We start from the raw sequence: 27,538 nt of genomic DNA, 5'->3' as shown, positions 1-27,538 counted from the left end.
CTAATAATAATATATTTGCATACAGGCCTTACAGATTTCACATACTTTTATCTCCTGTAATCCCAACCAAACAATGGAAGGTTTTATTGCCTCCTTAGGTGAGGAAACTGAGCCCTAGAGAGATGAAGAGATTGACTGAAGTTCCCATAGCAAGTAGATGGCACAGATCTGGATGGCAAATAGTGGGAAAGAAGGATAGATAGGGAACTTTGGCTGTGACCCAGACCTGCCAGGATAACAAATAGGTTTCATTTGTAAGGCTAACTGCATTGGATTGAAAATGGCTCTCTGTATCACCATGCTGGGAAAGATTCTGAGGTTCAGTGAGGAAAAAAGTACTGTGATGAATTAGTGATATCTGTTAAGGGCAGGAGGTGGGGTAAATGATGGCCCAGACGCAGTTGGTTGGCATCCCTAGCCTGGAATCAGACCAGGGATTTCATGTCTAAGTCTTTCCTCTATACTAATCAATTAGGTTAAATTCAAAGGCACCAGCTTGAAAAGAGAACTAAGGTGTAGTCTCTGCCTTCAAGGAGCTCACCATCTCTCAAGGACAGAGGCGTGCTATATTGATGATGCGGCAAAATGTCCCAGGAACGTAGAGAGAGTAATGAGGGCATTTTAGGCAGAGAGACCTGCTTGGTAAAAGCATGGGGCCGTGCAAGTGGGGTGCAGACTGCGTTTGAAGAGCCAGTGGCAATTCTATATGGCTAGAAGATGGGGTCCATAGGGAAAAGTACCAAAAGGAGAGGCTTTGGAAATCAAGGTGGCATCAGATGGTGAAGGGTTCTGAATGCCATGTCTAGAAGTTTGGGTTTTACTACAGAAGCTGTGGGACTCCTTGAAGGATTGAAAGCCAGAGCGATGGGATGTAACTGTGTTGTTGAAAGGCACTGTGGCAGCTGAGGGGGTGGAGGTGAGGGAGGCGAGGCTGGGGGTGGGAAGACAGATCATTGCAGCACTTCAGGTGAAAGAGAACTAGGGCAGCCTCAAAGGAGTTGGAGAGAAGCCCACAAAGGCAGAATTGATAAGACCCAGTGACCCGCTGGATGAGCGGCAAGAGAGAAACCGAGGGCAACTCTAAGGTTTCCAGCCTGGGCACTGAATGGATGGTGATGCTGGGAACAAGAGGGGAAGCACAGGAGAGACTCCCTTCTGAGTAGAGAGGATATCAGTCTGAACACGTTAAAACTAGACTCTCCAGTTAGAGGGAGCCGGTAAGTGTTGGTTGTACAGGGCAGAGGTGAGGGGAATCTGTGGGAGTGGTTGAAACAGCCGAGGAAGGGAGAGCAGAGTGGTTAGAGATGCCAAGGGGGATCCCTGAGAAACACCAACAATTCAGGGCCCGCGAGAGACCACAGCAAGAGAGATGGACCAAACCTAAAGAGACCGGGAGGCGAGAGCCTGGAGGACCATGCGAGAGAGTGATGATGAGACTCTGTACCCTGTTAGTGCTGACCCCACTGAGTGCTCTTGGTATGTCTTTGCACTTGTCTAATTCTCCCAACACTCTGGTGAGGTAGATATCATTAGGCCCCTTCTTTTTTTGCAGGTAAAGGAGAAGGAAACTCAAAGAGTTTAAGTGATTTGCTCCAAATCCCAAAGCCTAGAAGTGGCAGGGCCACTAATGAGCTAATCAGGGTCTCCAAAATCAGTGGATCCCCACCACATCTCAATAAGAACCGAAGGACAGAGTGTCCAGAACGGACAGGCTGGCCATCAGTCTCACATGACGCAGAGAGACTGCTGGGGTCGAGGACTGAGAAAACGCCCTTGGCTTTGACGATTGGAAGGTTAGCTGTGACCTTGGAGAGAGATTCTTGCGGCTCTAACTGCCACCAGCTGGCTGTGCGGATCAAGCGGAATTGCATCTAATGTGCTTCATATCACGCAGAGCCTGGTAGTCTGAAGGAGGCTGATGCTGTTATTTTTATTGGTATCAAATATTGGTAAATTGGACCACTTGATATTGCTGACATGGGACCCATTCTTTAAAACTGGTAATTTCATATGGTTCAACCTAACAGTAAGAGGGGGTGGGCTGGGGTCGGTGGGCAGGAGAGGACAGGAAGAAGGCAAGCCGCCAGGGCAAGGGCAGTCCCATGGGGCTGGGGAGCCCTGCCCCCTGGTGGCGGGGAGGTAATCTTCAGCACCAGGCTGAGGATGGGTGAGGCTTGAAGTTTGCAGGAGTCCCTCTCATCTCCTCCGCTCCTCTCCAGCCATCTGCAGTCTTGCCAGCACCCTCTCCACTAAGTCCAGCTGGGCATGGGGGTGAACTCTCCCTAGGGGGCTCTGTCTGGAAGAATACTTCTAACCTCTCAACTAGGGTGATCCTCTCAACCAGTATCTTTGGGGATCAGTTGGGTTCTCCCCTATGGAGAATCCAGGAGCCTAGGCCAGGTGGTGACTGATTAAATAGTCAGAGCAGACTGACACACGAATAAGAGGTCTTCAACAGACCCCTTGGTCATCGCCAGCCCAGCCCCTCTGAAATCTCCCCCAGTATGCTTGGGAACCCTTTCAGTGTCGCAGGTCTTACTGATAACAGTAGAATAACAATGACAACAGAAGTTATTTGTACTAATGCCATCACTTCCAGCCGTGTCTTAGCACCTGGACTGATTTTTCTGGCTCTTCGGTCAAGGTGAGGAGGGATGGGTTAATGTCTCTGAGATGTTCCTCTGGGGTGAGGACCCAGATGGGGCCAGGCCTGCAGGCTCTTGGGATGGCTGGAGCTGGGGCTGAGGAGGCAGTGGTGCATCCTTTGTCCTCAGCTGAACTCTGCACAGTGCCAAGCTTCTCAGACAGGACCAGGATGTGCAGCCTTGCAGCCCTACACAATGGGTAGGCGCAGGCGCTGTGGCCGCTGTGGTGACTCAGAGAGGGAGCGTGCTGGGGGTGTGGGGGGGCTGGAGGGTGAGGAGGCAGGTGCATCAAAGAGGCAGTCCCCATGGGCTGCGTGTGCCAGGAAGTCATCCTCCCTCTCCAGCTGGGGAACGGGGGGTCCCTGAGGTACCCCACTCTGGGCAGTTCTCTGCAGGAACACTGTTCCCTTCTCATAGGGCACAGAGGCACTGCCTGGGGATTGGGGCGGAAGAAGGGGCAGTGGTCCCAATCAGCCCACACTGACAGGACGGGTGGTGTCCGGACAGAGGCAAACATCTGACATGGCCCCATCTCTGTGTTCTTCCCTCTCTTGACCGGAAAACACACAGGGGGGTCAGAAGGGCCAGATGGAGGTCACAGGCTCCCAGGAAACGCTTTGAAGGCTTTTATCCTTTCTTTTGATCAGTCTATGAGAACTTTCCAAACGTTGACACAAGGGAAGAAAAGCCTATTCTTCCTTGGGCCAGGGCCTTGTGTCAGGCCGAGGCTAGAGGATGGGAGGGAAGGGGAAGGAGACTGGAGGGTGAGAGGCAGAGGCAGCAGTGACTCAGCTGGCAAGGCAGGGCCCCCCGACACACACACGGCCCTTTTTTTCCCCACCTCAAGATTTGTGTGCATCTGGCTCTGTTTCTATTTGTTTGTTTTCTTTGGGGCAGGACAGAAGGGAGATTAATGAACAAAGCCATCAAGTTTAAAAAGAACCCCAAACCCGACTCCATTCTTCTCCCAACCTTGAGGGCTTACATAATCCCGCAGTGCTTTTCTTCCAGGCCTTCCTTGACACCCGTCTCCTTTCTCCTCTCTTCCCCCCTCTCTCATTAAGAACACTTGAAAGCCCAGAAATGCTCCTTTTCAGTCCCCAGTGCAGCTGATCTCCTCCTGGAGGCCTCCAAGGCCACTATTCAAGTTGGAGTTGGTATCCAAAACAGAGATAATATGGTTGGTGAGAGGGGGCTGAGTAGCAGTCTCCTGTCTCCACCAAGGCCAGTGGGAGGGATGAGACGAATCTGTATTGGGAGGGACACAGGCTGCATGTGGACATTTAAAACAGGAAATGACCTTGAAAACCCTTAAGCACAGAGCCTCCCAACCTGACCCAGAAACAGGTTGTGAAGGGCAGAGGGAATTTTACCCCAGAAGACACAGGGATGGGCCATAAGCTCCCACACACTGGACATCCTTGAAATCTGTTTTGTCTTTTAAATTATGTAAATTTTTCATTCTACTCTATCAGACATCATTTGATTAATATTAAAATAAGATTTTCCCTCAAAACCCTTGAGTAAAATTGATAGCTCAGGAAAATACATTAAATTTAATCCTGTGGTTCTGAGCACCTCCTGGCACACTACTTTGAGAAGTATGGAGCTAATCCAATGCCCTTTTTCCACAATTAAAGATATAATGGCTGAAGAGGTTTAGACACCTACCCAAGGTCACTTTTAGTCAGAGGCAGAGTTCAGGCTGGCACCTAAGTCTCTTGCTTCCCAGTCGAGCCCACTTTCCACCAGGTAATGCTGCCTTCTTAGTTCTATCTCCAGGATGCTAGGCTTGGACATGTACTTAGCTCAGCTGTCTAAGATGAGTGTGGGCTGAGAGACCAGCCCAGCCTCAGGCCCAGGGGCTGGTCGTGCCCACAACCCCTCTGTGCGCAGGGCTCTCTCAAAACGTAGCACTTGAGCATGACAGGAAGTTACTGGGACAGAGAATGAGCTGGTACTACCACTTTCTATTTCTACCTCTACCCCCCAGTGACTGGTTCAGGTATTCCTGTACCTTCAAACCTAAAGTAATCGGATTAGTTCATAGCTATAGTGGGAACACCTCCTGTCTTCCTAGAAACTGTCTCCCTTTCTGATCCTGTTTCCAAACCCCTAAATGAAGAAGCTCTTTTCTGGAGGGAAGAAGCAGGGAGAATAGAAGGTTGTAGGGCTTAGAATGCCTTTACTAATGTGGGCACCTAGGCTTCGGGTTATGGGTGGAGATACAGCGTGACGCAGAATTTGAGGGTCAGAGCTGCGATTTGATGGATAGCATAGTATTCTTCCGTATCACCATCTTCCAAAATCAGATTTCTAGGAGGCTGAAGAAACTCTTAGGGGAAGAAGGGATGATCCAGACAGATGTGCAGGGAGTGAAAAGACAAAGAGGACAGTGAAAAGGAGGATAGGATCAGGGAGACACATTTTGGTAACGGCCAGCATGAAATACGAGCAAGGCAGTGTAGATGATAGAAGAGATGAGAAGAAACTTGGGAGCAGAGCCCAAGAGAAGGAAATGGGGAGGATAAAGACCTGCCATGCAAACCTAGGAGAGGAGCACTGAGATGGAACAATCATAACAAAAGAGTATCACCGCTAACCATCAGATGCGCCCTGGGTGTCATTGCTGGTGAATTCGTCACACCTGGCTGGTTCCTGCTAGACCCCTATCATGCGCTAGGTGTCCATCTTCTCTGCTTGTGGAGTGTGGAATTTGCTCATCAAAGGCAAATTCAGTATATAGTATTAACCTGAAGCTATAGTGGAAAGGACTTTGTAATGCAGCCAGAACTAGGTACTAATCTCAGCTCTGCTCCTTGTATGTTGCATTGCCTGGGCTCTCTGAACCCCAGTTTCATAAGTAAATGTGAAGATAAAAACTCTGTTCCCCAGAGTTGTTGCAAAGATGAAATGTGAAGTGCTGGTTTAAACTAGGCATTCAGTAAATGATAGTTGCTCTCCTTCTCTCTTCTTCCATTTCCTTGAACCAAACATCAGGAAGAAGTACTCCATGGTCAAAAGAGAAAACTCACCCAGTGGCTCTGTGAAAGGGTATGCAGCTAGAGCACCATGAAGAGGAGGCCAAGTCCCTGCATCTGATCCCTGTGGGAGGCATGGGGCTCCACACCCACGCCGTGTGGCTCTCACCCTTCATTCTAGTGGCCACAAGGCAGGAGGGTGTTGTGGGATCAGAGCCCATCATTGTTTTCCCAATTTGTCCTGTTAAGTCTTTCATGTGCTCCCAACACTTCAACCAAAATGATTGGCTCCTATCCCCTGCTGGCCCTGAATCTACTCAATGCTATACCTTTTGCTTGTACTGCTCCCTTCCCTGGAGGTGCCTGCTCTTTGACACCCCCAAACTCCAGTCTCCAAGGGTCCAAATCTTGCCTATCCTTCAGGCCCAGTCCCAATGCCACCTTCCTCTATATAATCTCCCCTGAGTGAGACAGTCAGGTATGGAGGAAAAAACTCAACTCCTGGTTGTTACTTACTCACAACAACCTAGTAACAAGTGGGGATAATAACATTCCTACAGGGTTGTTTGAGGAATTATATGAGCTAATATTAAAATATCCCCAACAACTTAGCCCAGTGCCTAGCACCTAACAGGTTCTCAATCAGTACACTTCATTACCTTCTCAGCCCCACCCCCTTGAGCTAGATGTCACCTTCCCCTTTGCAAAGTCCCTCAGCACTTCATGGGTCCCTATTCCATGGCACTTATCACTTCTTGCCTGTTATGTGGTTGTCTCCCTTAATAGACTGTAAGGTCCTCAAGGCCAGAATCCACACCTAATTCACCTCCATAATTCAAGTGTCTTGTTTAGAATCTGGCACCCTGTAAATGTTTATTGTATAAATGCATGAAAATACAACTGAGACTGCATGGATCTTCCTGTGTGGTGGGCAGCATCATTGCAGATGAGGACATTTGGTTTGTTTGTATATCTGTTAGTGTCTATAATTAGTTATTGGGGTTTCTGTGGATACAAGGAAAAAGAGAAAGCATCATAAGAAAAATCAAGAGAAGACACAAACAAGAAGGGGGAGTGAGAAGGCCCCAGAGGGAGAGAGGCCCTGGACCAGAGTGAAGTTCCATCTGTTGTACCCAGGCCAAGAGCTTCCACATATCCTTAGTCCTCCTGGAGGATGGAGTCCGTTCCCAGTGCTCTTAGATTGGCCCCTACACCTGGAGTGATTTGGGATCCCCCTTCTGCTCATTTATTCACTCATAAACTACTTCTTGAGCACCTACTATGTGTCATACGTTGTGTGAATCATATATCAGACTCATCAAAACATATTATGGCTGAATCCTTATTTTAGTAAGCTTCTTTGTAGTAGAAGACACATGCTATACCAAGTAGATGTGCCATAAGAGATATAGATGGAGATATATATATAATACATATATTCAGAAAAGAGAGGCCTTACTTAAGGCTGTGGGGATCAGAGAAGGCTTCCTGGAAGAGGAGTCATTTGAACTGGGCTCTGAAAGATGTCATGGCTATGTAGAGACAAGGAGAAAGGGAGGTCGGGAAGAGAGACGAGCGTGAACAATCACGTGAAGGCAGGAAAGCATGGGTGTATACGACAGGGCGCAGGGGACGGTTGGTTTGTCTGAAGTTTGCCATAGGAGAGATGAGGCAGGAAATAAGGCTGGAATGAGGTGTAGAAGCAGACCATGCAACTGTGTCAGACTGAGTTTGGCTTCTCTTTGATAGCTAGTGGACACATTATCTGTCAAACCTAAACCCAAAGGTAGAAGGGATTGAGTTGGGGAAGGATTTGAGATAGTTACAGTATAACGACAAGTGGAGTATGGAGGCAGAGAGGTTTGGGAGGCCGAAGATCTCGATTTACCAAGTCACATCGTCTCTCGGAGCTTCAGTTTCTTCATTCATAAACTAAGGATTGTAATCTTAATACCTTATAGGAATTCCATGAGAATAAAATGTGAAAGTGCTTTGTGAAGTGGTGGATACATGTGCACTGATTTGTGATCAGAGGTGTAACTGAGGAAGAGTGATCCAGTAGTAGCGTAGGAAGGATTTGGGGAGAGAAAGAATAGAGACAGGAGATGTGTAGGAGGCTGAGGATTCAGCAAAAAGGTGTGAAGGACCTAACGTAAGACAATGAAATGAAGGGGAAGAGACACAAGTAACAAATCCACAGCTTGTGGCATTCAATGAATACTGAGATGAGATGAGGAAGGAGGGGAGTTGGAGATAATCCCCAGATTTTCAAAGGATGATGGCACCGTTAACTATTTAGGAAACCAAAGAGAGGCAGGGGTAGAGAAGAAAGGATTCATTCACACGTGGAGGTGGATGCATTTAGGATTCGTGCCCCAAAGCTTCTTCATTCAGGTTGCTCTTGCCACAGAGAGAACAGATAAAGCTCTTTGCTCAGGGCTGCTTCCCTGCCCACCACCCCTCCCTACCCCAGCCTGACAGGTTTCAGGAGAAGGTGCACAGCTCTAACCTGCCCCCTCCACCACTGCCCCGCGGAGGGGCTGAAGCCTCCTTTCTGGTCACTCGATTTGACAGAGTCTGCCCCTATGCCCACAGCTATTCCCAAACAAGGCTTGTTTTCCTCCTTCATCTTCCAGCAAAGGGGACAGCGAACCCAGAGGGAGCTGGGACCAGTGCCTCGGGGCTTGCTCTCTCCCATCCTTAGAAAAAAGAAATCGCCAACATTTGCACGTGAGCAGAGTCCGTGAGGCAGACCAAGGCTGCAGCTCTGACTCGGGCCTCTGTCTCTCTAAATCAGGCTTCCAGTCATCCCTTTACTCAGACTTTCTTAACAAACTGCACTTGGTACTGGGGAAACAGGTGACGTTCACAGTCTGTGGGCTTAAATTGAGAACTCACAGATGGCAAACAGTGGTAAACAAACCATTGCAAAGCACGATGATGTTTGAAAATAGGAATGTGTACAAACCATGCTTAGTAAACCCATGCTGGGGGCGGGGAGGTAGAGAAGATGAGCTATTTCTTCGAGGGTCAGGGAGGCTTCCAAAGGGGCAACTAACACTTGAGTGAGTTTTGAAAGATAACCTGGAGGTCATCAGGTGGGCACGGAGCGGGTCCAGTGCAAAAGCGGGTCCAAGGGTAGAAGGGATGAACAGCGAGGTGCTTTGTGGAGCTGGAGTCTACGATACGTGTGGAAGTGGCAAAACCAAAGCCAAGAAGGAGGCAGAGACCAAATCATGAAGGGCCTTGAGTGCCACGCTCAGAGCAGTGGGGAGCCGGGAATCAGTTTTACTCACAAGAGGAGTGTCTGTACTGCAGAGCAGTCCTGTACTCAAGAAGGGCTCTGATAAATCCATTCATTCTGGAGAACAAATGACTCAGGTAAAGAAAGAAAGCTCTAGGTCAGTCTGCAGGCAGGAAGCAGAAGGAGGGAGAGTTATTTGCTGAGGGAACCTGCTGGACATCACTGTAGGTGTGACTGGCTTTTGTTTTAGGGACTCGTTAGTTTAATTTTTAGAGGAGAAGGAAGGTGATTGTGTCTGTTTCTCTTCTGACCACTCAGAGGCTGCTTTTTTTTCAGAATTCTTCAGCTACTGTCCCTGGTATCTGGCTGGGACTGTTTTGGGGGAAACAGCACCCTCTAGAGGAGAGAGTTTGTGTGTTTCAGGTGGGGCAGCAACAAACCATTTCCAGAACTCTGGCCTGCTCCCTTCCCAGGGGCCCGGGGGGTGGAGTGTGACTGATTGTTTATCTGCTGCTGACTCTCACTACCGGGGAGAACAAAGCTGCCTGGCTCTGGGAGGTGGCACAGCAGCTGGGAGCAGCAGATAATAGCTGGAGGAGGCAGATACAAAGGCTGGCAACAGCAGGCACACAGCTGGAGGTGGCAATCACAACAAAGAGGTCTAGCCAGTACCAAAATCTCCAGTGCCCCGAATCTGTAGCCTTAACGCTGGGCTCTGGAAGCTCCGGGCTCTGTCTTCTCTGTCTCAGCTGTGATCCTCTATACAGGGGACCACAAAGGCACCTCCTGAAAACGAGAGACTGTGAGAATGAACCTGGGATGCACAGAAACAGTTGCTACAATTTAAAAGCTCTGGATCAGAAGCCAGAAGACCTGGGTTCTGGTTCCAAAACTACTTGTAGCAAATCTCTCTGAACCTTAGTTTCTAATGATGCCTCTCCTACTTACCTCATGGTGTGGGGGTCAAATTACATGTTTCATAAACTGTAAAATGATATATAATCATAGACTATTATCTTGGGAACGATAAGCAAGACTTTCCTTGGGCCCCAAGAGCTTCCATTTCCCCAGATATACAGAGTCTCTCTTCGGCACAAACAAAGCTAGGGCTTTGATGTGGGATCTCTGGATGTCATGGTAGAAGGGGCAGGGTAGAGATGGGGAGGAGGCAGGCATCTTGATCCTCTATGAATGTAGTTGGAAACTTAAAAACAATCTTTAACCTTCCCACCCAAAACTTTAATCTCCTCTCTAGAATCTCTGCAAAGCGCTCGTCCAACCTGTCCTTGAACACCACGGGGGGCAGGGTACTCTCTACCTTTTGAGATGCTCTTTCTACATTTGTTACAATGTTCTTCATATCAGTCTGGAATCTTTTTCTCAGTGGTTTGAACTCACTGGTCCTGGTTGTTCCCCTTGGAGCTCAAAGAACAAATCCAAACCTTTGTTCACATGGCAGCCCTTCAAACCAAATATTCTCACATAGCCTTCATATCCCTCAGATCGTCTCTCCTCCCAAGTAAAGTTCCCCGTTTCCTTCAAACACGTCTCATATGATTTGGTTCTGAATCCTCTCATGTCCTGATTGCTCCTTGAGACTCAATACTGCAGATGTGGGATCAACAGAGCAGAATCAACTGAATCCTTATTTTATTCTAGATACTTTAATTCAACTAAAGCAGCTTAAGATTGCATTGCTTTTTTTGGCAACCAAAACATGTAGATAACTCACACTGGATTACTTTCTGCTAAAATGCCTAATTTCATTTTCATGGTTCTGCTTACGAGATCACATCTTTCCAACGCAGAACTTGCTCAGGTAATTTTTGGACCCAAATGTAATCCAACGTTTATCCTTTTTGCTCGATTTGGCCCACTCCTCTGGCCCCTTTTGGATCCTAATTCTGCCTCAGACCTTTCATTTGCAGTCCGTCCCAGCTCTGTGTCATCTGCATAACTGATGGCCATGTGTTCCACATTTTTGAATAAAATTAGTGTTAAGACCATCGACTAGGGCAAGGCCAGAGATAATGCTCTGTGGTACATCGCTAGAAAACTGATTCCAGGCTATCATGATCCACTCACCAGTAACACTGATTTTTTAATTTTTATTTATTTATTTATTTGCGGTACGCGGGCCTCTCACCGTTGCGGCCTCTCCCGTTGCGGAGCACAGGCTCCGGACGCGCAGGCTCAGCGGCCATGGCTCACGGGCCCAGCCGCTCCACGGCCTGTGGGATCCTCCCGGACCGGGGCACGAACCCGTGTCCCCTGCATCGCTAGGCGGACTCTCAACCACTGCGCCACCAGGGAAGCCCTGATTTTTTAAGTCACCTAATTAGAGAAGCATTCTGTTCATTTTTCTCTGTCGTATCCCCAAGGACCTAACTTGAGATCTTGTTAAGATCTTGCTTAGATGCACTTTCTCTGATCTGCCAATTTAGTAACCTTGTCATAGAAGGAAATTAAGTTAGCATGATGTGATGTTACCTGTTCTTAGTAACCCCAGGCTGGGTCCTACTGATAACTACCTTTCCCCCACTCTGCCCAAGAATTCACTATCTTAATGTTCCATTCTAGAATCTTGCCTGTGGTTGATACCTTATCTGTTTGTCTGTAGTTTGTGAAATGTACCTCATTTTTCTTTTTGAAAATTAAAATTACGCTCACTTATCCACAACTTTCCAGCACTTCCTTTGTTCTCTCGAATCTGTTTTAGATTCCCCTGTTCCTCAAAATCTCCTGTAGAGGTTTCACATCTTTTCGCGAGTTTGAGGGTCAAATGAGAAGGCATGCTAATGTGTAAACTTTGAATGGTACATAGATGCAAGCTTTGTGGTGGTTGTTTCTTTTATTAATATTACTACTATTGAGTACTGAATGGGGCTTCACTTGGGCTCTAAATAAGAATTCTTCAAACTTCAGAATTACAAAGCCTCCCTCTTGCTCCAAAGTAGCCAAGGATATTGGGAAGTGGATGGCATCCAGTTCTGGCCAAGGAGTCTCATGTGTATGGAAGTTCCAAGTGGGTGGTGTAAAATGGGCTTCAGGTTGCCTCTGAATATTCTGGGATTCTCGTCTGTTGGTGATTTCCAATTTAGTGTCTGCTTGGGTGGATATATGAATAGACGCGAATAATTTAGAGTTTCCCAGGGGTAAGGCTATGGGAATATAGAATAAGGGCAGGGTGAAGGAGAATGATAAAATGCAGTGGTATAGACTTCTCGGAATGGAGAACGTGATGAGCCACTCTGTGTTCTCCAAGAAGAACTAAAATTCCCCAGAGGTCACCTGCTCCTTCCCAGAAGGTCTGGCCATCAGATCCAGAGTCCAAGGGCTCAAGTGATTGCAATTCTTTCTCTGATGGAAAAGTACAAGTTATTCCTTGGGCAGGGGTGCCAGGCACTTTGTATTAAGTGAGTTGTCTCCTATTTCAGAGCCTTGTCCCACTTTCTACTATCAGAGTAAATAGCAATCCTGAATTTGAACTTGTGCAGACATAGCCACAAACTAACATACACTCCTAACTCTTCTACTTCACTCAGTCAAGACAATTTTGCCACCTACAACCTGGCATTTCTCCCAGTCCTTGGGAAAATGTTCCTATGCTGCCAGGAGGCTTCAGTTTGATGTTTTTCCTCCACCATCGCTTGTTTATTTATTTATTTAATAAATTTATTTATTTATTTTTGGCTGCATTGGGTCTTCATTGCTGCGCACGGGCTTTCTCTAGTTGCGGAGAGCAGGGACTACTCTTCACTGTGGTGCGCGGGCTTCTCATTGCAGTGGCTTCTCTTGTTGCTGAGCACGGGCTCTAGGCGCGCGGGCTTCAGTAGTTGTGGCACATGGGCTTAGTTGCTCTGCGGCATGTGGGATCTTCCTGGACCAGGGCTCGAACGCGTGTCCCCTGCATTGGCAGATTCTTAACCACTGCGCCACCAGGGAAGCCCCCACCATCACTCGTTTATTTTTGCTTAGTTCTGTCTGTGCTCTTCCCAACACCACCCCAGAGCCTAACCCGGACCTAATTTCCCCAGAAGATGCAAATAGATGATGACAATAATAATGAGAATGACAATGATCATAATAAGAGCGAAATGGGCAGGGTGCTTAGAGAACATCCTAAGGGGTAGAAGAATGGGTAGTTTCTGCTATCTTCTGAGCCAGGCAAATATCTTTGTATCACCAGTGAGTACTGATGTGGAGGTAGGGGAGAGAATGGAGAAATTAAGGGCATGTGTGTGTTACGGGGGACTGGCTTGGAAGGAGTTCAACAGGATAGTCTTTCTTGCTGCTGCCATTCTTGAGGGTGGGGAGGGATCCTATTTCAGAATGAGAGATCTTCACGGAACTGGTTTTGTGGTGAATGGAGACCAGTAGAGCCCTCTTTAGTCTCACTCCCACCTTCAAGGAACTGTGAGCTTATTACTCTTTCTTCTCTGCTTCTCCTAAGAATTACAAATGTCAGACTGTACTGCAATTGTTTGCTTACTGAACATGAATCTTTCTCACTATGCTGTGAGTTCTTGGCGAGCAACGATGCTGTCAGATTCATCTTTGACCTTCCAGCATCTTGCACTACAGTGCCTGGCATATAGCAAGTGCTCAGTAAACATTTGCTAATAAGAGGACAAATCAGTGGCACTAAAATGAATGTTTCTTCTTCCTTCCCATTGGATGGTGGCTGGGAGTTGCTGGATTTTTGCAATACCGCTCATTATGCTGTCTTGCTCTCTGCAGATGACGTCGGTTGCCAAGGTGTATTACAGCCAAACCACTCAGACAGAAAGCCGGCCCCTAATGGGCCCAGGGATACGACGGAGGAGAGTCCTGACAAAAGATGGCCGCAGCAATGTGAGAATGGAGCACATTGCTGACAAGCGCTTCCTCTACCTCAAGGACCTGTGGACAACCTTTATTGACATGCAGTGGCGCTACAAGCTTCTGCTTTTCTCTGCAACCTTTGCAGGCACCTGGTTCCTCTTTGGTGTGGTGTGGTATCTGGTAGCTGTAGCCCATGGGGACCTGCTGGAGCTGGGACCCCCAGCCAACCATACCCCCTGTGTGGTACAGGTGCACACGCTCACCGGGGCCTTCCTCTTCTCCCTTGAGTCCCAGACCACCATTGGCTATGGCTTCCGCTACATCAGTGAGGAGTGCCCACTGGCCATCGTGCTTCTTATTGCCCAGCTGGTGCTCACCACCATCCTGGAGATCTTCATCACGGGTACCTTCCTGGCAAAGATTGCCCGGCCCAAGAAGCGGGCGGAGACCATCCGTTTCAGCCAGCATGCGGTTGTAGCTGCACACAATGGAAAGCCCTGTCTTATGATCCGAGTCGCCAACATGCGTAAGAGCCTCCTCATTGGCTGCCAGGTGACAGGCAAACTGCTTCAGACCCACCAGACGAAGGAGGGTGAGAACATCCGGCTCAACCAGGTCAATGTGACTTTCCAAGTGGACACGGCTTCTGACAGCCCCTTCCTCATCCTGCCCCTTACCTTCTACCATGTGGTGGATGAGACCAGTCCCTTGAAAGACCTGCCCCTCCGCAGTGGTGAGGGTGACTTCGAGCTGGTGCTGATCCTAAGTGGGACAGTGGAATCCACCAGCGCCACCTGCCAGGTGCGCACTTCCTATCTGCCGGAGGAGATCCTGTGGGGCTACGAGTTCACACCCGCCATCTCGCTGTCAGCCAGTGGCAAATACATAGCAGACTTTAGCCTTTTTGACCAAGTCGTGAAAGTAGCCTCTCCGAGTGGCCTCCGTGACACCAGTGTACGCTACAGAGACCCTGAAAAGCTCAAGTTGGAGGAGTCATTAAGGGAGCAGGATGAGAAGGAGGGCAGTGCCATTAGTGTACGCATCAGCAATGTCTGATGGCTTGGTTCCCCACCTCCCCGTACTTCTGGTCTCTTTTCCTCTTTTGGCATCCTGGGTGAGGGATATTACCCAGGCTTACTGGACAGCCCCAGAAGCACCCTTCTCCACTCCCTCTTCTTTAACCCAGTTGGCCTGTAGTAGTCTAGGCCAACTGGACTTCCTCCCGTTGTTCCCTTCACCTCACCGCACTTCCACCCCAAGATGCACACGTCCCTTAAGCCAGGATGGGGGAAGGAGAGGGAAGATTAGGCTGAAGTGGCTTAGAAGGCCTCAGCCATGCCTGGAGACTTACATTAGGAGGACCATGCAGTTGGATGGATAGGCTCCCCCCACCCCGCCACCTCTCACCACCACCACCAGAAAGTTTGGTGCTTTGAGGCTGGAGTCCCCTCCCTATCTTTCCACTTAGCAAGTTCCCTAAGGCAAGACTCTCTCTCTGATGGTCCCTTTGGGGTTTGTGCCCTCAGAAATATAGGAGTCCAGAATCATTTTATTCTGAAGTCTCTACCAAAACCTGTTGAAAGAAGCCAGGGTTTTTCATGGTGTAGTTAATTTCTGTTGGCAACTCCTGACTATAACCTGGGACCTTGGTCCCCATTGTTCTCCTCTTTCTAGTTTCTCAAGTGGACACTTTCTTAGGATACCCAGTTCCCACATAGATGCCTCTGCTCCCAGAGAACTGAAGTTGACCCGGGAGATATAAAGCACACAGGCACAGCCACCACACCTGCTCCTGACCTGAATACTGAACTCTTCATTGTGGGGTGACTAATGCAGAGCTATTGTCTAAAACCTTGAACCTGGCCTCCAGGCAGCCCTGGGGGGATCTGTTTCCCTGTGTCCCATGAAAGTAATGACCTTCCCCAATATGTTCCCCTGGAAAAAATCCAACGCCCAGGCCCCACAGAAAGGTCTGGAAATGGTGTTCCAGATTACACTGTCCCTGGCTTCTCTGATTCTTTCTTGCCCAGCCCACTCTCACCTAAACCCAACTTTGGAGGAAGGGGGAGAAAATGCAAGGGCCTTCCTCTCTTACCACTAAAACTAGACTCACAGGGCACAGAGTCCCCAGGAAAGTTAAACCAACCAAATGGGATGAGTACATTCTCCGATTTCCAGACTGCTGTATAGAGCTTCTGGGAATTGGCAATGCTTTGTTAAGGTTTGGGCAGAGGCAGGACTCTGTGGCTGGCAGATACTATTCACCCTGTTACTCCTCCCAGTGCCCTTCTGAAAAGTGCCAGCTATTTTGTTAGGCAGTGCTGGGAGGGAAGGAAATTATACCTCCTGATCAAATAACCATGGTCTCCCTCAGCCATTCCTGAGACAGTATAAAATGAATATCAGTCTCATCTCTCCTCTCCTCTGCTATGAAGCCAGTTTCAGGCAAGTTAAAAGGCATACTTTACGAGATCAGACTCAGGCCACTCCTTGTTCCCTGATGGGGACTGTGGTATGGGGTCAGGAAGGGTGTATGGGCACCAGAACTTTCTCTAAAGCTCCAAATCCCAAGAGTGCTTCCTATTCTCATTTAGGTACCAAGGGACACTCTCCCCCACCCCAAATGATTTGGCACAGAGTCCCTGTATGAATCAAGTGGCAGTTTATTTAAGGTGGACCAGCCAGTTGTTATAAGCTACACATTTATCCAGAATGAGTACCTGCATCTGTGTGCAGAGCCTCACAGAGAAACCCACGAAATTTGGAGGCTGGGCCCATGGTCACCATTTACTACAACTGCACAAGATCCTCTTATATTGATCTCTCCTTGAACTCAACTAACTATATCTTGAAGATGAAGACCCTTCATTCCCTACTTACTGTAAACCCCACCATCACTACCTAGCTCTCAAGAAAACAAGAACCGGAACAACTTGAAAATCTGAGACAGAGAACAGAAGGCAAAGAGCCAGCTTCTGGGCTCTCAACTTTATTCAAATGTTAGACTCACTTGATTTCTTTCAACGTGTGTGTGTGTGTGTGTGTGTGTATCTTCTTATCCATTAGCAAGTTATCCTCCATCAAGTTTCTTCTGCACAGAGCTGCTTCCCTCCTGAGGGAAACACTCTCTTCCCATTCCCCTGCTGTCTATTCCAAGCCTCCAGAATCCTCAGATTCTTGGATAACAAAATGAGAACACTTTCTGACTTAACTTTTTTGACTCTCCTGCACGATTCCACACTTTCCTTTAAATTGCACTTTAAATCATACTCTCCTCTTAATACAACCTGGCTTATTCTCCCATAAGCCCCATCAGAGAGCAATGCCCCTCTCCCTCAACTCTAAGTGGTTCTTTAGACTACAGCCCCCCTCTCCTCTGAGCTGAAATCATCTTTCAGGCTATCAGGCAAGCTTTAGAAGCAGCCAGGTCTGATGAGAAATGGGATCCCTGACCACACCAACCATGGACTTGGAATGTCAGGAGAGCACTGGGCACAGATCTTAAGGGAGGAGATTTCAGAGGACGGGCAACACAACTGATGGGGGAGGATACTCAGGGTATGAAGATGAGGAAGGGTGGTGCTGCGGGATCTGGTGAAATCAATGAAACCCTTGAGTGTTACTTGGGCTAGCAGGTAAGAGGTAGGTGGAGGCTCAGGGAATTAAGCTATGATATATAAATGAAAGGTTTATCTAAGAAAGAGAAACAGATTTTATATATATGTAGAGAGATGTATATAGATGTATATAGGACCAAATATACTGAATGTACAGAAAGAAAGTATTCAGAGAGCTTAGCATGGGGGCAGATATCTTGCTCTGGTTTGGAGGTAGGACTCCCCAGATTCCCAGACTTACAGCCAGTGATCCTGGTTTCAACATGGAAGTGAGATACCTGACTAAGGCTTTCAGGTTTGATGACGGGAAAGGGAGGGGTGGAAGCTGCTCTTCAGAAATAAAGAGGCTTCCAATGAGGTTTCTGACAAACCCTGTGCTGCTGACAGGACCAGGAAGAGGGGAGATAAGAGGAACATGAGGAGGGAGACACTCCATCTGAGGAAATCTAGGAGAATCTACTACTTAGGCTGTGCGCTCCCATCCCCAGCAGTGTCCTGTGACTGTAGCACTTAAAAAATAAAATCCTGTTTCCCTCTCTTAAGGTACACTGTATTTCCCCTTCTTCCACAGGGGTGGGGCAACTGCAGCTCCAGCCCCGGGAGGTGATGGCTATTCAACTAAGAAGCTGAACACTTCAGTGTGCGGGAGGCACGAAAGGGAAGCCTCAACTCTAGAGTCTAAATGCCAGGACTAAAGAGCTGTTGGGCCCAAGATACTCCCAAGGCAGAGGATCAGATTTCTGTATGGTTGCAAGCAGCCCAAAGAGAATGCCCTCTATGCTAGGAGAGTCCCAATCCTGGCATCTGAGCATGGGGGAGGGCGTGGTGCTTTAGCTTTGTATCTCTGTATGAAAATGAGGACTGTGGGTACCAGCTGCCCTAGGGGATGGGGAGAGGCTTCTGAAATCCCTACTCTGTGCTTCACCTCATTACCTGCCCAACCTCCTACCCCAGCCTGTCAGCTAATAAGACCATCCAGGGATTTCTCTCTGAGGCCTGAGAAGAGAAAGGAAGCCACTTATACTATTGCTACAAGCCAGGGACACTGCCCCCTCCCAAGGCTGCTACCCTGGTCCTTTACCCTTGCTAGTTAACCTAGCTTATTTGTAAAATAACACACTACCTTTGCTGTAAAGTTAGCCTGGGCTCCGGCTCAGTAATGGCCAACTCTACTGAAGGAGAAATATCTAGGGATGATTTTTCCATTCATTGCATTAAAGACTAAACAAGGTCAAATGTACCTAGGAAAAAAGACATGTGAGTTATTTTGGTTTATTTTATTCTTGTCTGTTCAGAACAAGTTACTAAATAAAATGGCTGAATCTCTGTTCTTCACTCTAGCTTCTTTTAGAAATGAAAACTAATCCTGGGGACTTCCCTGGTAGCGCAGTGGTTGAGAATCCGCCTGCGAATGCGGGGGACACGGGTTCGATCCCTGGTCTAGGAAGATCCCACATGCCAAGGAGCAGCTAAACCCGTGCACCACAACTACTGAGCCTGCTCTCTAGAGCCCGTGAGCCACAACTACTGAGCCCATGTGCCCAAACTACTGAAGCCCGCGTGCCTAGAGCCCGTGCTCTGCAACGAGAAGCCACTGCAATGAGAAGCCCGCGCACCGCTATGAAGAGCAGCCCCCGCCTGCCGCAACTAGAGGAGGCCCTCGCGCAGCAACGAAGATCCAACACAGCCAAAGAAAAAAAATAATAAAAAAAAAAAGTTCAAAACAAAACAAAACAAAACTAATCCTGTTACTAAGGCCTGAACTCACTGACCTACCTTTGGGAAAGGAGGGTGGAACTGAGCTGTGCTGGAAGAGCTTCTGACCACACAGCCAGGCCTTTCCCCTTTGGTGCTATCATGCATTCCCCCAACTCCCTTCCCACACCTCCCCTCGTTAACTTCAGGGTCCTGTAGCAAATACCTTTTAAACTCAGTTTTTAAAGGATTGCAAAAAAAGTTAAGACCTAGACATCTGAAAATTGGCTCAGGTTAATCCAGGAAAGTCAAGTTGCTTTAGAACCCAGGCACTGTCCCTTTCAGCCAGTGATCATGCACCCAACTTCCCTGCCACACTACAGTGCAGGTCGTCCCTTATATATCCTCAAGGCTCTATATGCCTATTCATTTAATCACTGGGCATTTCCTGGCCCAGTTCTCAAAGAAGTGGGTTTCTCTTCTATTCTTATCTATCAATAGCCTGAAAAAGGCCTGGCTATCAATATCCAGCCCTGAATTGAAGTAACAGACCCCTATGGTCACTGACTCTTGTTCCCCAGAAATGGAAGGACAGAGAGAGAAAACTGGGTCTCTTACCATCGTCAGTGAATACTTATCTACAACATTTGGGAAACACTGTTTTTTAGGGATGAGTCATAAGACATGAGAGATATATAAGATATGTGAAATATACAGTCCCATAACATATGAAGAAACTTGCCAACTTGTGAAGAAAATAAGATAAAATAACAAGTAGCATACATTAGGGCCAGATATGCCATTAACAACATGTTCTAAACAGTGAGATCTCTGTGGAAAACATTCCCCAGGGATAGGCACTAGGCAAGGGATGGTATCAATCTAAGAGGTCTGGTTAGAACACATTTGACACAGGATTCAAGAAAAATCAACGGAGTTCCTATTACATGAAATGTACCATTCAAGTGACAAAGAAACAGAAGACATGACACATGCCAGCAAGGTACGTACAGGGTTTTTTTGGCTTTATACCTGCTATTCCTTCTGGGGAACTCTCTGTACTGCCTGCCAACTCCCAAGTTAACTCTCAGTATGCCCATCTTAGACCAAACCCTGTTAAAAGCTGTGATTGCATCATGTACCCCTCTTTCATTACACTTGTCACCGATGCAATTTTATATTACTTGTGAATTTATCTGACTAATGTCTGCCTCACTCACTAGAGTTTAAGTGCCATGAAACTGTAACTGGGATTCCTGTCAGTGGTGGGTCACCAGTACAGCTGGGCACTTAGCACAGCACCTGCATGTATGATGCTCAATATATGTAGAAGGAAGGAAAGGAAGAAAAGAGGGAGGGAAGGAATTTGCCTACAGTTCACACAGCTAGTATGCAGTGGAGGTGGTATATTGGTTAAATAACCGTAAAAGATTTAGACAACATATTTCATAAGGCATGACAAAATTAACTGTTTAAAAAAATAGAACAGACAATAAACACCAACGTTTTTGGGGAGAGATCATTTCCACTAGTTAAGATTTAGGAAGAGTCCAGAGAGTTCAGGTTTGAGCCTAGCATTGAGAGACAAATAGTATACAAATAAGTGATGAGAAATAGGATTCTTTGTAGGTGGGACAGCACAGGCAAAAGTACCACAGTAAGAAAGCAAAAGGCATATTTAAGAGATTAACCGTCTAACCATTATATTAGAATATAATCAACAAGGACCTACTGTATAGCACAGGGAACTCTCTCAATATTCTGTAATAACCTATATGGGACAAGAATCTGAAAAAGAATGGAGCCATGTATATGTATAACTGAACTACTTTGCTGTACATCTGAAACTAACACAACATTGTAAATCAACTATACCCCAATATAAAATAAAAATTAAATTGAAAAAACCTAGAACAGAGGGCTTTCTAGGTGAACAGGTTGAAAAGGCAGGGTCATGGAGGGATTAAATGTCAGTCTAAATTATTATTTTTTTCCACAGGCTTGGGAGCTATTGAAGATGTTTGAGAAAGGAAAGCATCTAATTATAGTACTGTTTATGAATAACAATCTGGCAGTAGAACTGAGAGACAGGAGACACTAAACCAGTTAAGAGACTTGCAAAACCTTAGGGGAAAGGTAATTGCCACAGATCCTAGTTGAGTACAGGTGTTAATACTGTTATCAAATTGAGTTGTTGAAGTCTGGACTAAGGTGCAGGACGCTGAGCCCAAAAAGAATTAGGGATAGATTCAAAAGAAGTTACAAAGCAGGAAATATAAGCAAGATCTAGAAAAAGAAAAAAGAAGGTGACTGAATTACAGTGCCAGCAGGAAGCAGATGGTACACTCAAAGGGCTAATTGGACAGGACTTAATGAAGGGAGTATTTACAAAGGTGTGGGCAGGGTCAATAAACCAACAAGGGCTTGTGAAGCACCCTGGGACTTGCAACAGTAGGAAGCCTTTACCGGTATTAAAGCTGAAGGGACCATCATTGAAACCTGGTGAGAGTTTCTGAAGGGAGAGGGCTACAGCTTTAGCAGGAGCCTTGGCCTTAGGTAGAGGAACTCAGCCACTGCCGAAGATCTGCTAGTGCCTGCCACTGGCTCGTTCTAATGAGAAGCCAGAGGGCAAGGGAGACTGCGTGATGACGCACAGAACAGGGCAGAAGAGATGGCAAATGGATCTAAAAAGGTAATGACAGCATATACGGCATAGTGACCAAGGCCAAGGTCCTGGCTAAGGATGCTAGGGATGAGGTATGCATGTGTGTGCCTTCCCTAGCCACTGGCTCTAAAAGAATGGAAACCTAGAGACAGACAGTGAAAGGGAGAATGAGGAAGGGCTGTAATAATTCAAGAGGTAATGAACAGTTGAGCATTTGAAAAAATGCAGCCCTTTCAGGGAGAAGTGAGAAAACAGAACCCCTACACCCAATGCAAAAAGCTCAATATGGCGTTCTCAGACCCCGTGATACTTCTGTCTCACCTAGAAATAGTAACAGTAGTTGGCACACCACGTCCAGTTAATTTTACTGGACTCCCGTCCCCTCTTCAGTCCCACAAACACTATCTACATCTCATTTTGATCCAAGCTTCGTTTCTTTTGATGAGTTGCTTACTGTTTCCTTATTTGCCCAAATTTGGTGCCTCTCACCAATTTACTAGGTAGGCTCTATAGGGACAAATTAGCTGAGGCCTTTCTGTCATACTACCTAAACCAACCCAACCAGAGGAACCCTCACTTAATTAATCCTCTTGACATCTACCTCCCATATTCTCTACCTTCTGGGACTAACTCTCACTTATCTATCACTGGCAGAAAAAAAGAATAAATATATAGAATCACAGTGACAGAAAATATCAGAAAGATTCAAACAAGAGATCAATGAGAGGAGGCAGAGAGGGAAATTAGAATTCATCAACAACATTTTATTTGCAGGTTAGCCACATAGTAGTTAAGAATACTCTGGGCCAGAGAGACCTGCTTTTGAGTTCCAGCTCTGCCACTAGTTGACTGTATGACTTCGGAAAATTACTTAATCTCCATAAGCCTTGATTTCATTTGTGAAGGTGGGAATATCTACCTTACATGGTTAAGTATTTAGCACAGTGACTGACACACTGTAAATAAGTTCTCAACAAAGCTGTCTATTAGAAATCATCATCATGGACTTCCCTGGTGGCGCAGTGGTTACGAATCTGCCTGCTAACGCAGGGGACCTGGGTTCGAGCCCTGGTCCAGGAAGATCCCACATGCCATGGAGCAACTAAGCCCGTGCGCCACAACTACTGAGCCTGCGCTCTAGAGCCCGCGAGTCACAACTACTGAAGCCCTTGTGCCTAGAGCCCCTGCTCTGCAACAAGAGAAGCCACCGCAGTGAGAAGCCCACGCACCACAATGAAGAGTAGCCCCCGCTCGCCACAACTAGAGAAAGCCTGTGCACAACAAAGACGCAACACAGCCATAAATAAATAAATAAAATAAGTAAATTAAAAAAAAAAAACTATAGCTTTCATAAATCTTTAAGATTTGATTTCTAAATGTGAGAATAGCATTTAAAAAAAAAGAAATCATCATCATCATTATTTGAATGATGATGTGCTGCCACTGTATATATGGCTACTGTACTGCAAAAAAAATGGCTAAAAGTAATTATCAACATAAGGCATATACTTATACCAAGGTACAGATAAAGACAAAGAGATATCAGAATATGAATATGGAATGTGTGAGATTAACTTGGTTCATACAAAGGATGAATGTAAATTGTATGATGGATGAATGGAGGGTAGTCCTGGGAGCTGCATGTTCAGACTGGATGGAGCCATCTACTCTAGTAGATGCTAGTTTAAAAGACGTCCCCTAGGAAGCAGGATCAATCTGTAAAATCAAGTCAGTCAGTAGTTACTGAACACGTACCATGTGCCTAAGACTGCAATAAATTATGAGTAATTTTTAAAAATTAAGGATAAGATATAACCCCTAACCTCTAAAACCCTACAATCTCATTGAAAGGGTTATGAATACAATCTAAAATAAATTATGAAATTCTGAATTGCAGACTGTTAAGTTCAATAAGTGACCACAGAAGGGAAAGAGCTAATGGGTTAGAGTCCTTGGTGAGAAATTCATGGGAGTAAGGTTGGAGTGGGATGGGTGAAGGGGGAAGAACTTGACATAGATAAAGGATATTTGAAAGAGGAAAGGACTGGGAGTTGGGAGCACCCCAAAGATGCCACTCCAGAGGTATCCTGGTAAGAGGAACCTCAAAAATCAATTCAACTTGTACAGAATGCCTCCTGTGTCTGGTAATGTGTTATATACTGAGGTACAGAAAACAAGATAATCTCTGTTCTCAAAAAACTCAAAATGCCCTGACAGAAAACTAGGAAAATGAAACAAAAAAGTTATCACTGACAAATATAGGGATGGTCATTCCAAAAGGGAATTTTGGAGCAATGGGAGGGCAGTCAATGGACAGGACTCTATATTTACATAGAAGGGCAAGTGCTTCTGTGTGAGTGATGTTCTAGAGCTTAGAGCCCTTCGGCCTCTGTTCGTTTACCCTCAGTTAGCGGAAAGGCATCTATATCGCAGTGCATGATGAAAAAGTGTGCTGAGAGCCAGGATGTACTTTTAGGAGTTAACACTTGAGCCGAGGCCTGAAGGGTTACGTAGTGACTGCGGAGGGAAAGGTAACGTTGACAGAAAGAATTGCAAGTACAATGACACTGAGGCATGAGGGCGTGATATAGTTTAGGAACCCTACGAAGCTTCCTGTTCTCCCTTCCCATCCCTCCATCAAGGTTTGCGGGATAAAATACAGGATGCCCAGTTAAATTCAAATTTAGATAAACAACGAATAATTTCAAAATACAAGTATGTCCCAAATATCGCACACACTCTGGGCCCCCTTCAATTCATCCTAGCTCGCCCCCCCCCCGGAGCCCACAAACCCCCCCGGTATTATCCACGAGCTGACGAGGTAAAGCATGAGAAACCATCACAGGTTTATTTTTCCTTCACTCCTATTTTTTTTCACTCTCGGGTCACCAGCCCAGGCCTGAGGGATGAAGCTCGAAGCTCGTTCCGGTTCAGGGGTCAGTCTCCATCAACTGGAGTTGAGGCGGGGGAAGTAGAGGGTCACCCACAAATAACACGCGCCCGGCTCTGTAAAAATACCTGCCAGCGCCGGCCTTCCGGGCAAACTGAAGTCGCCGGACCGGAAACCCCGCCCCCGCCGGAGGTGGAGAGGACGCGAGATAGCCTGTCCAGAAGGAAGGTAATGCTCCCGCTGGGGCCACTAAGAACCCAGTGCCTAGCGTGCGACCGGAAACAGGACGGGGGCGGGCCTTCCTGCCGGAAGTTGTCGTCCCGAAGTTGTTTCGGTTGCCAGTCTAGCTGGTAGGAGTAGTGCCGGCGAGCTGAAGCAAGGAACCGCAGCTAAGGTTAGACCTCCCAAGGCAGTTTAGAGCTGGGGACTGAGCTGCTGTGGTGCAGTCAGATCATGAGCCCGACCACGCCCTCGGGAGAGTGGTTCCTGAACCTGTGGGTGTCCCCCGCCGGGGTATTTGGTGTGGCCTTTCTTGCCCGAGTGGCCCTGGTTTTCTATGGGCTCTTCCAGGACCGGACCCTGCTCGTGAGGTATACAGACATCGACTACCAGGTCTTCACCGACGCCGCGCGTTTCGTCACGGAAGGGCGCTCCCCTTACCTGAGGGCGACGTACCGTTACACTCCGCTGCTGGGGTGGTTCCTCACTCCCAATATCTATCTCAATGAACTCTTTGGAAAGTTTCTCTTCGTCAGCTTCGACCTCCTCACCGCCTACCTCGTATACCGGCTACTGCTTCTTAAGGGGCTGGGTCGCCGCCAGGCTTGCGGTTACTGTGTCTTTTGGCTTCTTAACCCCCTACCTATGGCGGTGTCCAGCCGAGGCAATGCGGACTCAATCGTCTCCTCCCTGGTGCTTATGACCCTGTACCTAATAGAAAAAAGGCTCGTCGCGTGTGCCGCTGTGTTCTATGGTTTCGCAGTGCATTTGAAGATGTATCCGGTGACCTATATCCTTCCCATAGCACTCCACTTGCTTCCGGAACGCGACAGTGACGAAGGCCTCCGTCAATCCCGGTATTCTTCCCAGGCTCGTCTGTATGAATTCCTGAAGAGGCTGTGTAATCGGGCCGTGCTACACTTCGTAGCCATTGCTGGACTCACGTTTTTTGCCCTGAGCTTCGGTTTTTACTATAAATATGGTTGGGAGTTTTTGGAGCACACCTACCTTTATCACCTGACCAGGCGGGATATCCGTCACAACTTCTCTCCATACTTCTACATGCTGTATTTGACCGCAGAGAGCAAGTGGAGTTTTTCCCTGGGAATTGCTGCATTCCTGCCGCAATTCATCTTGCTTTCAGCAGTGTCTTTCGCTTATTACAGAGACCTTGCCTTTTGTTGTTTTCTTCATACGTCTATTTTTGTGACATTTAACAAAGTCTGCACCTCCCAGTACTTTCTTTGGTACCTCTGCCTCCTGCCTCTTGTGATGCCACTAGTGAGAATGCCTTGGAGAAGAGCTGTGGTTCTCCTGATGTTATGGTTCATAGGGCAGGCCTTATGGCTGGCTCCTGCTTATGTTCTTGAGTTTCAAGGAAAGAACACCTTTCTGTTTATCTGGTTAGCTGGTTTGTTCTTCCTCCTTATCAACTGTTCCATCCTCATTCAAATCATTTCCCATTACGAGGAGGAACCCCTGACAGACAGAACCAAATATGACTGATAGATGCTCCAGTTCTTCTGCAACTTGCATTCTGATTGTTATGAATGGACCAAAGAGAGCTTTGGAAAGAATTTTTTTGAACATCCTGAGCACTCTAGTGAAACTTCAGTTTAGAGCATAAAACCCTATTCCAACAAATTTAAATGAATATTTGCCTTATAAAGGCGACTCAGTAACTGAGGTCCACCCTTTAGGAAATCCTCAGGACTCATTTATCTGGGACATGATGGGAAGTAAAGGTTACTAGTTTGAATACAGAAGAGCTGGGGCTTCCCTGGTGGCGCAGTGGTTAAGAACCCGCCTGCCAATGCAGGCGACACAGGTTCGAGCCCTGGTCTGGGAAGATCCCACATGCCGCGGAGCAACTAAGTCCGTGTGCCACAACTACTGAGCCTGTGTTCTAGAGCCCGTGAACCACAACTATCGAAGCCCATGCGCCTAAAGCCCGTGCTCTGCAACAAGAGGAGCCACCGCAATGAGAAGCCCGTGCACCACAACGAAGAGTAGCCCCCGCTCACCGCAACTAGAGAAAGCCTGCGCCCAACAACAAAGACCCAATGCAGCCAAAAAAAATTATTAGGCTAAATTAAAAAGCAATTAAAAAAAACAAGGGCTGATGAAATTATCAGATGCTAAAAGGTTTTTTGTAGAAAATAGAGGAAACATAAAGTCAAAAAACATAAAATTCTAAGCCAGTATTTGTTCCAGTATTTATACTGAGGTACTATCTGAAGCTGTCTTATCTTTTAACTCCCACTTTTTCGTTCTGAAGCTTTCTTGATAACTGAAAACTCATAAAATGTTCCTAAAGTACAGCTTTTAGATATGAAATGTTAAATAATGATGCTGTGCTTAGGTTGGGAAAGTTAATTCTGTATTAAAAGTGGGGGCTTAGAAGATAAAGAATCCGAAGAATTTAAATTGTAGTCATGTTTCATGTACTTGTTTTATAACTTAGTTTTTCAGTGCTTAGTCCCAGTGGTAATAGACTGCTGTTTGGTTTTTTACAAAAAGGATTAAATTTAAATTCATCCATCTTTAAACTTTTCAACATATTTTAAAATAGCATCTTGCTTTATATGTTTGAGGTCACACACTGTAAGGACATTTTAGAACTCGCTTTTACCCCTTTGTTTTTAATTTGCTGGTTGCTAAAAAACATTTTTCATTTAGAGTTTAAGTTAATCAAATGTTATCAGTGTTGTAAAAATGATTAGTAGGTTTTAGGTGGTAAAATGTTAAATTGTTAATA

General features: G+C 46.7%; 3 protein-coding genes across 4 annotated transcripts in view; 2 read left to right on the top strand and 1 right to left on the bottom strand.

Moving 5' to 3' along the window:
- Positions 1–18,641, top strand: part of KCNJ10 (potassium inwardly rectifying channel subfamily J member 10) — a 32,494-nt gene extending 13,853 nt beyond the window's left edge. The window contains exons 2-3 of one of the 2 annotated variants that reach the window (XM_032648098.1): positions 13,611–14,729; positions 15,369–18,641. In XM_032648098.1, the coding sequence (XP_032503989.1) occupies positions 13,611–14,729; positions 15,369–15,392 (1,143 nt within the window). In that variant the 3' untranslated portion in view covers positions 15,393–18,641. Of the gene's footprint in view, positions 1–13,610 lie in introns of both variants that reach the window. The other variant, XM_032648107.1, reaches the window with a different exon arrangement.
- KCNJ9 (potassium inwardly rectifying channel subfamily J member 9) overlaps positions 1–25,317 on the bottom strand; it is a 55,503-nt gene extending 30,186 nt beyond the window's left edge. Inside the window, exon 1 of the mRNA XM_032648084.1 lies at positions 25,222–25,317. The gene's annotated coding sequence lies outside the window, so the exon portion shown is untranslated. The remainder of the gene's footprint in view (positions 1–25,221) is intronic.
- PIGM (phosphatidylinositol glycan anchor biosynthesis class M) lies at positions 24,885–27,334 on the top strand. The gene has a single exon (XM_032648071.1). The coding sequence runs from the start codon at positions 25,015–25,017 to the stop codon at positions 26,284–26,286; it is 1,272 nt and encodes a 423-aa protein (XP_032503962.1). The 5' UTR covers positions 24,885–25,014; the 3' UTR covers positions 26,287–27,334.
- Positions 27,335–27,538: the final 204 nt, after the last annotated feature.

The sequence above is a fragment of the Phocoena sinus genome, chromosome 1, assembly GCF_008692025.1.
Source record: "Phocoena sinus isolate mPhoSin1 chromosome 1, mPhoSin1.pri, whole genome shotgun sequence".
NCBI classification, from domain to species: Eukaryota; Metazoa; Chordata; class Mammalia; order Artiodactyla; family Phocoenidae; genus Phocoena; species Phocoena sinus.
The sequence above is the reverse complement of the archived record's forward strand: the minus strand, read 5'-3'. Positions and strand labels throughout refer to the sequence as shown.

What these genes read in the sequence shown, in the direction of transcription:
- PIGM (XM_032648071.1), top strand. Translation starts at nt 25,015, where the DNA reads ATGAGCCCGACCACGCCCTCGGGAGAGTGGTTCCTGAACCTGTGGGTG.